At 45.4% G+C, this 12,040-nt stretch overlaps 1 protein-coding gene across 12 annotated transcripts in view; it reads left to right on the top strand.

The window, feature by feature from the left end:
• The window catches only part of rabep1 (rabaptin, RAB GTPase binding effector protein 1), a 314,581-nt gene that overhangs the window by 141,759 nt on the left and 160,782 nt on the right, over nt 1-12,040 (top strand). For all 12 annotated transcript variants that reach the window (XM_069885028.1, XM_069885025.1, XM_069885027.1 and 9 more), the window contains one exon: nt 10,877-11,055. In XM_069885028.1, coding sequence (XP_069741129.1) covers nt 10,877-11,055 — 179 coding nt within the window. The remainder of the gene's footprint in view (nt 1-10,876; nt 11,056-12,040) is intronic.

Genomic DNA, 12,040 nt, shown 5'->3' with positions numbered 1-12,040 from the left:
AGGTTGGACAGGTATATGGATGAGAAGAAGATGGAGGGTTATGGGCATTGTGCAGGGAGGTGGGACTAGAAAGGGGTGTTTGGTTCGGTGCGGACTAGAAGGGCCTAATGGCCTGTTTCCGTGCTGTAATTGTTATGTTATGTTATGGGTATAGGGGTCAATTTTCCTATGGTCTCCCTTAGCCTACTCAATAGTTCCTTAGGATCATTGTTGGAGTTGGAATGGTAGGGAACGAACTCCCCTGGGACCACAACGGTGCGCCATTCATGAGCTCTGCAGATGAACCTTGGAGGTCCTCCTTTGGAGTTGTCCTAATGCCCAGTTTGGGCCATCTAACCAAGCCATCAAGGCGGACTTGAGATTTCGATGAAATCGTTCCACTATTCTATTCTATTGGCTTGGGAATGCCATCCACAGTGAGGAAGTAAATTGTGGTCCTCTATCTGAATTAACATGCGCTGGTAAACCAAAACGAGACTCCCAAGAACTGAGCAACGCCTGAGCAGAAGAGTCTGTAGTAGCATTGACAATAGGCATGGCCTCGGGGCACTGTGTTAACCTATTACTGTAAAAAGATAACTGTACCCTCTTAAAACAGGAAATGGATCAATGGTCTCACATGGACATGAGCAAAACGACAAGTAACGGTGTAGTCAATAACTTGATCAACAGACGAAACCTCGAGTGGAGCAGAATGGAAAAGTGCATCAGCGACTACATTTTCTTTTTCCGGAAATTTGTAGTATTTTTGAGGAAAAATCTGAAATGAATGATAATTGCCATTGTTGTTGAGCTGACCAGGGCTTTGCGACCTTGGAAAATCCAAATGTTAAGGGCTTGTGGTCAGTGTACCATCCAAAAATAACAGAATTGTTGAATAGGCAAGTAAATGGCCAAAGGGTCATCAAAAGCATTGTATTTCTTTTCTGCTTCACAAAGGAGGCAGCTGAAGAATGCTAACGGTTTTCATTGCCCGTTGACATATTGATGAACTGCATCTCCTACGGCCATACTGGAAGTGTCTGTAGAAAGGATGGTGGCTGCATTTAAAACTGCGCAGCTGAGCATAGTGGCATGAGTCAACAAATCTTTCATCTTCAAGAAGGTGTTGTTTCCCTCTTTAGTCCAATGGATGATTCTGGCATTTCCGGACAGTAAATCGAAAAGAGGCTTCGTGATATGAGCTGCTCCCAGAAGAAACTGACGGTAAATAATTACCATTCCCAAGAATTTCTGCAGGCTTTTATCGAAGCAGGTCTTGAGTACTTGGTAATGGATGGTAGCAGAGTCATGCCTTCGTGAGTAATCCTTTACTCTCAGAAATCAATAATTTCTTGTCCAAAAACGCATTTTTCTGGATTTATGGTCAGTCCAAGGTTTTGAAGATGAATAAAAAGGGTACGAAGATGTTTCAAATGGTCGTCCTTAATCCCACTGTCGTCGATGTAAATGAAGACGTTGGTCATACCACATCTGAAAGCATCCATCACCTGTTGAAATGATTGACCGGCATTCTTTAATCCAAATGGCATTCATAAAAATTCGAACAACTGAAACTGGGTAATTATTGCTGTTTTTGGAATGTCTTCTGGCTCTACTGGTACTTGCCTAGTTCCACCATCTTGGCAAACCCTTCCTTCGCTAAACACAGATTCTCTGGAGGCAACCAATGCGCTTTAGCATGGATACTATAAATGTGAGTTACACCGTACTTTACAGTGGAAGCAGAAAATTGTAGTGATCTCAGGGAAATCTTCCAACAGCTTGGAGATTTTATCTACTGGTTTACTTAATGTTTGGAGGAACATAGCAGGAGTATAGGTGTCTGCCAGAGGAATAATCTGAAAAGTAGTTCCATCTATTAGCCAACACCCTTTTAAGTTGAGGAATGAATGACCCCGAAGAAAATCTGCACCAAGCAAAGGTTGGGATACTACTGCTATGATAAATGGCTCGTGTAAAGATGATTCTTGAATTTGACATTCATCTTCCTGATGCTAAAGGTCAGAATGTTGGAACTGTTAACTGCTCATAGTTGCAGGTGCAGGGTAGGATGGCGTGTGTCAAAACCAGTGGATGGAAATAAACTAACTTTTGAACCCGTGTCCACCAGAAATTTTTGTTGGGACAACTGGTCCCATACATACAGCAGGCTTGCAGGTTTCTCGCCAATCACCACACCCCTTACTGGAATGGAGGACCATTGCAGTAAGGGGAGTTTGGATAGGCTGGGTATTTTTCACTGAAATGTAAGTGGCATGGGAAGGTTTATAAAGTTTTGAGGAGCATAGATTGGTAGAGGTGGATACAATTAATGCATGTTAAATGTATTTGGACACATTTGAGAAGCCTTAGAGGAATACAGGTCGAATTAACCAAAATGGCCCTCGGGTGGTTACAGCATCACGGTTGGTATGGGCTGAGTGGATTGAGGCCGTTTCATAGAACGTTACAGCACAGTATAGGCCCCACAGCCCACAATGTTGTCCCTACTCTATAACAGTCTAATCTTTCTTTCCCTACTTTATACCCATAACCCTCCATTTTATTCTGACATCCATGATAGATTAAGAGATGGGGAAGTGCAGAGAGACCTAGGGGTACTTGTATATCAGTCTCTGAAGGCGAGCATGCAGGTACAGCAGGCGGTTAAAAAGGCAAATGGTATGTTGGCCTTCATATCAAGAGGGTTTGAGTATAGGAACAAGGATACCTTACTGCAGCTGTACAGGGCCTTGGTAAGACCACACCTGGAGTATTGTGTGCAGTTTTGGTCACTTTATCTAAGGAAGGATGTTCTTGCAATGGAGGGAGTGCAGAGGCGATTCACCAGGCTGATACCTGGAATGGCAGGAATGACTTATGAGGAAAGATTACGCAAATTGGGATTGTACTCCCTGGAGTTTAGAAGATTGAGAGGGGATCTCATAGAGACATATAAAATTCTGGCAGGACTGGACAGAATGGATACAGATGGGATGTTTCCAATGATGGGAAAATCCAGAACCCGGGGCCATGGTTTGAGGATAATAGGCAAACCATTTAGGAATGAGATGAGGAGGAATTTCTTTACCCAGAGGGTGGTGAATCTGTGGAATTAATTGCCACAGAGGGCAGTAGAGGCAGGTTCATTAAATATATGTAAGAGGGAATTAGATATATTTCTTCAGTTTAAGGGTATTAAAGGTTACGGAGAGAAGGCGGGGACGGGGTACTGAACTTTAAGATCAGCCATGATCTCGTTGAATGGCAGAGCAGGCTCGAAGGGTCGAATGACCTACTCCTGCTCCTACCTTCTATGTTTCTATGTGCCTATCTAAGAGTCTTTTGAATGTCCCTGTGATTGTACCAGTCACCTCCACCACCACCCAATGCTATTTCCAGGCACCCACCACTGTGTGTTTAAAAAAAATATCCATGCTTCTGACAGCTCCCCTAAAATTTCTTCACTGACTTTAAACAGATGTCCTCTGTGCTGTATGATTCTATGATTCATACTGACTACACAGTACACATGAATAAATAGTGGTGTCAAAATGGGAGCACTCCCCACGGGGAGTGGAGTTAGAGCGCTCCCACAGAATCCAGTTGTCCAGTCTGACTGCTGTCAGCTCCCTACAGGCCTTAAGCGCCCTGAAAATGGAGCCAGCAGTGGTTTTATTTAAAAGATACTGCAACCGTGTGCTCTATGATTGGCAGCAGCCATGAGGGGTTGCATATTCTGGGAAAGTAGAGGACTGGTGCAGGCCACCATAAATTGGGGAGAACACCCCCAGTTTGAGAAGGAGGAGCAGAGGAGGTGATCCATGGGACGGTGTCAAAGGTGATGGACTAGTCAGGGGTTGTGGGGGTCTGGCGACTCAAGGTGAGGAACCCACGCAGGTAGTGGGCTACTGGCAACTGTAGTCAAGGGATTCACACCAGAATGTAGTCTACTGGAGACTGGGTCAAGTATCAGAACTGGGATGTAAGAGGGTGCTGATTATGTTGGATTTTTGGATCTGGAGCTCCGGCTGCTGATGGTTTGGACTGAACTCTGTGTGGCTGTGTGTAATGCAAAACAGTCGGCACATGGTGATTCAAGGGGACTCTCTTTTGCTTCTCTTTCTCTGACTGTAAGAGGCACTTCAGGCAATTTCTGCCAATGAGGAATCTGTCTTCCTTATGGCAAATTTCATGTAATATTACAGTGTTTATTACTTAACAAAAAGTTGAATCTTGAATGATCAAAAACGTAGTCAAAAATTTAAGAACCCACAATGTATAAATGGGATTTTCGGAAGAGAAAGCTGAAGTGGCAACTCCATTCACAAATGGTGGAGTAGATAAAATTGTAATGTTTGGAATAGATGAAGATTTTGTGCAGAGTGTTGGGTCAGTTATGTAATTGATCATGAACATCCATCCTCAATTTGTCAACATCTGACAATGCCTTTCTGTTAGATTATAAGACACAAGAAAAATATAGGCTATTCAGCCCATCAAATCTGCCCCACCATTCAATCATGAGCTGATCCATTTTCCTACTCAGCCCTACTGCCTGCCTTCTCCCCAAAACCTTAGATACCCTGGATAATCAAAAACCGATCAATCTCTCCCTTAAATACACCCAGTGGCTTGGGCTTCACCACTGTCTGTGGCAAGAAATTTCAGATTCATCACCTCTGGCTTAAGAAATTCCTCCACATCTCTGCATGAAGCAGATGCCCTTCAAATCTTGAAGTTGTGACCTCTTATCCTGGACTTTCCCACTGTGGGAAACAACCTTACTATATCATCTCCGACATGATCTGCAAGTTTGCCTTCGGGCTATTCTGCGTGAAGACTCACAGGTCTCTTTGCATTTGGATATTTTCAATTTTCTCCCCATTTAGAAACTATTCTGTCTGTTTATTTCTTTTCAACCAAAGTACACTTTTCTGACATTGTAATTCATCTGCCACTTATCTGACCATTCTCTTAATTTATCTAAGCCCATCTCCAGCCTCCTCAACACAACCCACTTCTCCACCAACCTTCATATCATCTGCAAACTTGGCTGCAAACCCATTCATTCAATAATCTAAAAAGAAGCGGTCTCAACATAGGCCACCAGACTATGATCCCTGTATTTCAACTCTGCTTCCTGTCATCAGTGTCATTCTGTCATTCTTGTGTCTACCCACTCAAGAATGTTTCCTGTTACATCATGGACTCTTATCTTAATAGCCTCATCTGTAGCAGATTAACTACCACCCAGGCCCTAGGCTGAGATTTGAAAGGCCCCCACCCTTTGAACAGAATAGCCTTCGGTTGTGATGCCCTCACATATCCTAAATTTATCTGCCAGGTATGTGCTGGGAATACACCAGTTGGTCTTTGGTTGGAGAAGGGGAGGAAAATTTTCATTAAAACCAAACAAAATGTTATCCTTACAGCATGGCCCATGTCATGGGGGGCAAATGTGGGCCATGCCCCCCCCATTAGTTATTGTGCCCCAATACCTACCCATCTTCAGGCCAAACTTTTGGCACAAAACTTTGGATGGGCAAAGGGCAGGAAACAGCACCATGAAGCTGCCTGTGGAATTCCCCAAAGCTCACCCCAATTCCTCATATCACACCACCACCCCCCAGCCAGAAACTGCTCTTCAGGATGCAGATCCCCACCTCCACGTTGATGAGTCCAGCACGACCCCCCCCACCCTGCAGCTTCCCTCCCACTCCTGCCACTCAGGGTGTCGAAGAATACTGCGCATGCTCCTTAAGTTGCTTCCAGGTCATGATGGGATTTCTGGCAGCCATGAAACTGGCTGCAGTTTGGTGTTCTATGATGTTCATCCCAGTTACTTTTCAAAAGAATAAGCGCACCAGGTTTCTGGAGTCTGGTTTAGCATTTTAGACACTAAGTAGTGGATAGGACAGGCCCTATTAGCTGCATTTGCCATTTCTAATGGGGTGAAGCAGGGCTGTGTACTAGCCCCAGTCTTGTTCAATCTGTTCTTCACTTGCATGTTGTCACATGGTGCCCAAAATCTGGAGGGAGGGAGTGTACATCAGGAGCGGATGGCTCTCTCTTTGGTCTTGGCCTCTTGCGTGAACAGACGAAGTGCCTCTGCACATTCATTCAAGAAACATTTTTTGCTGATGACTGTGCGCTCTTGGTGCACAAAGATAGTGATCTACAGTTAATGCTGAACAAATTATCAAACACTGCTACACACTTTGGCCTGACTATCAACCTAAACAAGATTGAAGTATCCTTCAGTCCATCCCCAACACCATAGAACCAAAAATCACTGTTGACGACACCCAACTGACAAATGTAAACTGCTTCAAATACTCGGGGAGCATCATCTTGAGTGATCTTTGGACAAAGAAATGGACTCCAGGATCAGCCAGGCTCTGGCGAGGCTGCGTACCAGAGTGCATAGGTGAAAGTTGACAGAGGTGTAGTCATCCTTTCTCTTCTATATGCATGTGAGACCTGGACTCTGTATTGACGTCACATCAAACAACTGGAGAAATTCCACATGTATGTTCTCCGTTTCATCCTTGGCATCCATTGGCAAGATCATGTCTCCAACCTGAAGGTCTTGGGTCACGTGAAATTCACCAGCATTGAGTCCCTGATCATCAGAGCCTAGATGTGGTGGATGTGACACATCATCAGAATGGACGTCCACTGTATGCCTCGCCAGCTGCTTTATGGTAAACTGAGGACCTCAAGTTTGTCCATGCAAGCGCTGTGAAGGAACATACCTCCTCCAATTTTGAATAGTGGGGTGACATTTGTAATTTTTCTGTGCTCTGGGACCATATCAGAATCTATAGATTCCTGAAGGAGCATTAGCCACGTCTCTACAATCTCTACCACCACTTCTTTCAGATCTGAGGGTTCAATCCATCTTGTCCACGAGGCTTATCCACCCTTCGAACATTCAGCTTTCTGAGCAACTTCTCACTTGAAATAGTTAACAGCATTCATTTCCCTTCTCTGATGCTCTTTAACAGAGCACACTGCTCATGTCTTACACAGTGAAGATTGATGCAAAATACTAATTTGGTTCCTCTACCATTTTCTTGTCTCCCATAATTATTTCTCCAGCATTATTCTCTAATGGTCCTATATCTATTCTCATCCCTCTTTTTTTTACTGTTTATAACACTTGGTTTTTTTGTGTCCTCTTTGATATTATTTGCTGCCCTATTTTCATCTTTTCCCTCCTGAATTGCCATTCCCACTGTCTAAAATAGGGAAGAAGTCAGAAAAACATGTTTTCTTGCAGAACTCTTTTGTTCTTCAACAGTGTTGCCCTTACCAAACCTCAACTCTAACACAGCCACCTCAGCCTCTGCTTGCTGAAGCTCGAGCCAAAGGCTCACTCTCGCTCCTACACTGGGCCTCTGACGTAATGGCTGCTCTGCTAAAGTTTCCCTTCCTTGTCTACAGTTAATTAGCCAATAGAGAAATTGAAATAAGCACCTACCTTTCCAGGTGTTTTTTAAACTCTCCTCCTCTCGTCCAAAGTCCCACTCTCTCAGTCCTCGATTTTCTTTGTTGATTCTAAATTGCGCTCTGGCATTTCCTCAAGATTCAGGATGCTTTACTCCCTGCTGCAAACTCTGTTCATCACCTATTGATGGTTTATCTCTCTCTCATTCTTTTTCTCTCTCTTTCTCTGTTCCTTTCTCACTCTCCCTTTCTCGCTCTCCCTTTCTGGCTCTCCCGTTCTCGTTCTCTCTCTATCTCGTTCTCTCTCTGTCTCGTTCTCTCTCTGTCTCGTTCTCTCTCTGTCTCGTTCTCTCTCTGTCTCGTTTTCACTCTCCCGTTCTCTCTCTCCCTGTTCTCTCTCTCTCCCATTCTTGTTCTCTCTCCCTATTTCTCTCTCTCCCTTTTTCTCTCCCCATTCAGTCCCTCGCATTCTCTCCCTCGCGTTCTCTCCCTCGCGTTCTCTCCCTCGCGTTCTCTCCCTCGCGTTCTCTCCCTCGCGTTCTCTCCCTCGCGTTCTCTCCCTCGCGTTCTCTCCCTCGCGTTCTCTCCCTCGCGTTCTCTCCCTCGCGTTCTCTCCCTCGCGTTCTCTCCCTCGCGTTCTCTCCCTCGCGTTCTCTCCCTCGCGTTCTCTCCCTCGCGTTCTCTCCCTCGCGTTCTCTCCCTCGCGTTCTCTCCCTCGCGTTCTCTCCCTCGCGTTCTCTCCCTCGCGTTCTCTCCCTCGCGTTCTCTCCCTCGCGTTCTCTCCCTCGCGTTCTCTCCCTCGCGTTCTCTCCCTCGCGTTCTCTCCCTCGCGTTCTCTCCCTCGCGTTCTCTCCCTCGCGTTCTCTCCCTCATGTTCTCTCCATCTCTCGCTCTTTCTCACTCTTTCTCTTTTTCTCTCTTTCTCGTTCTCGTTCTCCCATTCTCCCTCTCCCATTCTCTCTCTCTCCCATTCTCTCTCTCTCCCGTTCTCTCTCTCTCCCGTTCTCTCTCTCTCCCGTTCTCTCTCTCTCCCGTTCTCTCTCTCTCCCGTTCTCTCTCTCTCCCGTTCTCTCTCTCTCCCGTTCTCTCTCTCTCTCCCGTTCTCTCTCTCTCTCTCCCGTTCTCTCTCTCTCTCCCGTTCTCTCTCTCTCTCCCGTTCTCTCTCTCTCCCGTTCTCTCTCTCTCCCGTTCTCTCTCTCCCGTTCTCTCTCTCTCCCGTTCTCTCTCTCTCCCGTTCTCTCTCTCTCCCGTTCTCTCTCTCTCTCCCGTTCTCTCTCTCTCTCCCGTTCTCTCTCTCTCTCCCGTTCTCTCTCTCTCTCCCGTTCTCTCTCTCTCTCCCGTTCTCTCTCTCTCTCCCGTTCTCTCTCTCTCTCCCGTTCTCTCTCTCTCTCCCGTTCTCTCTCTCTCTCCCGTTCTCTCTCTCTCTCCCGTTCTCTCTCTCTCTCCCGTTCTCTCTCTCTCTCCCGTTCTCTCTCTCTCTCCCGTTCTCTCTCTCTCTCCCGTTCTCTCTCTCTCTCCCGTTCTCTCTCTCCCGTTCTCTCTCTCCCGTTCTCTCTCTCCCGTTCTCTCTCTCCCGTTCTCTCTCTCCCGTTCTCTCTCTCCCGTTCTCTCTCTCCCGTTCTCTCTCTCTCGTTCTATCTTCTCTCCCCCTTTCTCTCTCCCTATCTCTCTCTCTCTCGTTCTCTCTTTCTCTTTTTCTCTCTCATTTTCTTTCTTTCTCCTCTCTTTTTCTCTCCCTCTCTTTTTGCTCCCTCTTTCTCTAATTCTCTCTCTCTCTTTATCATTCTCTCTCCCGTTCTCTCTCTGTCTCGTTCTCTCTCTGTCTCGTTCTCTCTCTCCCTGTCTCACTCTCCCGTTCTCTCCCTCCCGTTCTCTCTCTCTTTTCCGTTCTTTCTCTATTCCATTCTCTCTCACTCTCCCGTTCTCTCTCTCCTGTTCTCTCTCTCCCGTTCTCTCTCACCCGTTCTCTCTCTCACCCGTTCTCTCTCTCACCCGTTCTCTCTCTCACCCGTTCTCTCTCTCACCCGTTCTCTCTCTCACCCGTTCTCTCTCTCTCCCGTTCTCTCTCTCTCCCGTTCTCTCTCTCTCCCGTTCTCTCTCTCTCCCGTTCTCTCTCTCTCCCGTTCTCTCTCTCTCCCGTTCTCTCTCTCTCCCGTTCTCTCTCTCTCCCGTTCTCTCTCTCTCCCGTTCTCTCTCTCTCTCCCGTTCTCTCTCTCTCTCCCGTTCTCTCTCTCTCTCCCGTTCTCTCTCTCTCTCCCGTTCTCTCTCTCTCTCCCGTTCTCTCTCTCTCTCCCGTTCTCTCTCTCCCGTTCTCTCTCTCCCATTCTCTCTCTCCCATTCTCTCTCTCCCATTCTCTCTCTCCCATTCTCTCTCTCCCATTCTCTCTCTCCCATTCTCTCTCTCTCTCGTTCTATCTTCTCTCCCCCTTTCTCTCTCCCTATCTCTCTCTCTCTCGTTCTCTCTTTCTCTTTTTCTCTCTCATTTTCTTTCTTTCTTTTTCTCTCCCTCTCTTTTTGCTCCCTCTTTCTCTCATTCTCTCTCTCTCTTTATCATTCTCTCTCCCGTTCTCACCCTGTCTCGTTCTCTCTCTCTCCTGTTCTTTCTCTCCCGTTCTTTCTCTCCCGTTCTCTCTCTCTCCCATCCTTTCTCTCCCATCCTCTCTCTCTTTCCCGTCTCTCACGCTCTTTCTCTTTTTCTCGCTCTTTCTTTCTCTCTCCTTTCTCTTTCTCTCTCTCGTTCTCTATCATTTCTGAGAATGAAACAGTGCATTTACCTCTCAACTGAGTTTTGATTTATGTTTTCTTGTGTCCCTGAGGTCACATTCTTTTTTCTAAAACCACAGCCTTCCCTCATATCTTTGGCTAACCTGCGGCTGAACCCCTGTTCCAAGCTTTTAATACTTCTAGATTTGATTACTCTATCATTGTCCTCATCATTGTCCCATCTCTCATTCTCCTTAATTTGAGATCATCCCAAACTTTGCTGCCAGTATCTTCACAATTTAATTGTTATGTGTTTGGAATATTTCAGTTGGAGGAATATCAAAGTCCCATCTAATCTGTGATTCCCGTCTGTGATTCTTTCCTGTTGAGCCCTATAATCTCCACTTCTGTGCACTCCTCTCCTTGTCTCATAGCCACTGGAGGCCATACTCTTTGCTCCAATCTCTTGAAATTTCTTCTGAAAAGTTTCTCTCGGATACATTTTATCCTGGTCTTTAATATGCTTCTTAAAAATTAGATCTTTCTGGGTCTTTTCTTGCCCTAATAACTTCATATATGGCTCAGTGCCAATGTGGGCAATGCTCCCTTGAGAGGCAGGGAAACTAGTACTGTGTTGGAGGTACAAAATAACTTTTAATTTTGTTGAACTGATGACAGAGATTTGCTGGGAACGTATAGTTTGTTTCCTGTGTTTGATGCGTTTAAATTTTTCCATCAGTGTGTCACCTGCTGGAGCAAGAGAGGCAACAGCACAACCAGTTGAAGCACACGTGGCAACGGGCCAATGACCAGTTCCTGGAGTCCCAGAGGCTACTGATGAGGGATATGCAGCGCATGGAGAATATTCTCACCTCGGAGCAGCTTCGACAAGTGGAAGAGCTAAAGCACAAGGAGCAGGTAGGAGAGCCTTAAAATCCATAATTTTGTATTCACCTTTATTTATTTAGAGTTACAGCCCATGAACTTGCAAAACGCAAATACACTCGTGACCAATTAACATACTAACCCTGTATGTAGGAGCAAACTGAAGCACCTGGAAGAAACCCACATGATCATGGGGAGAACATGCAAACTCCTCGCAGCTAGCAGTGGATTCTAACCCCTGTCGCTGATGCAGTAATAGTGTTATACTAACTGCTACACCATTCATGCTGTCTGCCAAAGCAAGACACAGAATATTTGAAAATGTTGACGTTGTAGTAAACTGAAGAGCAAATATCAAATTGGCCTCGTGATTGAGTCTGAGTGCAACCTTGAAATAATTTGCAGTTATGAAGTAAAACTGACCCCCCCCCACCCCCCTAACTATATCATAGAATGTTGGTCTGATGTGGTCCTTGCTACTAAAAGAGTTGAATATTATGCAGGTGCAAGGAGGGATCAGGAAAAGCTGTCGCTTATTTCATGGAAATGAGCTTTGATTATTTGGGAAATTATGCAAAGAATGTGGCAAGTTGCACACAACTCTGGTGTAATGTAGCGAGAGAGAGAGAAAAAGGGAGAGAGAAAGCGAGAGAGAGAGAAAGAGGGAGAGAGAAAGAGGGAGAGAACAAGGGAGAAGGAGAGAAAAAATGAGAGAGAGAGAGAGAAAGAGATCTTTATTTAGAGAATGAAAGCACTCTTTTTGATTCCACAGTTGATCAAAACTTATCCACTGTCTAGCTCACAATTCTAGATACCTCCTCCATTTTATACAAGATGATCTCGGCCTCACCTTGACAAAAGCTCATTTTGCTTTGGAGAAATTCAGCATTTGTTGTCGATGTGGTACAGTGTGACAGATTGTTATATTTTATATATGTTTTAAAGGAGATAAATTGTGGGTTTTTTTTTGTAGTGTAGGTCACAAACAAATACAAACACTTCAAAACAGATCTCATTT

This window comes from Narcine bancroftii, chromosome 6 (genome assembly GCF_036971445.1).
Source record: "Narcine bancroftii isolate sNarBan1 chromosome 6, sNarBan1.hap1, whole genome shotgun sequence".
In the NCBI taxonomy this organism is placed as follows: domain Eukaryota; kingdom Metazoa; phylum Chordata; class Chondrichthyes; order Torpediniformes; family Narcinidae; genus Narcine; species Narcine bancroftii.
This window is presented reverse-complemented; position numbering and strand designations above follow the sequence as displayed.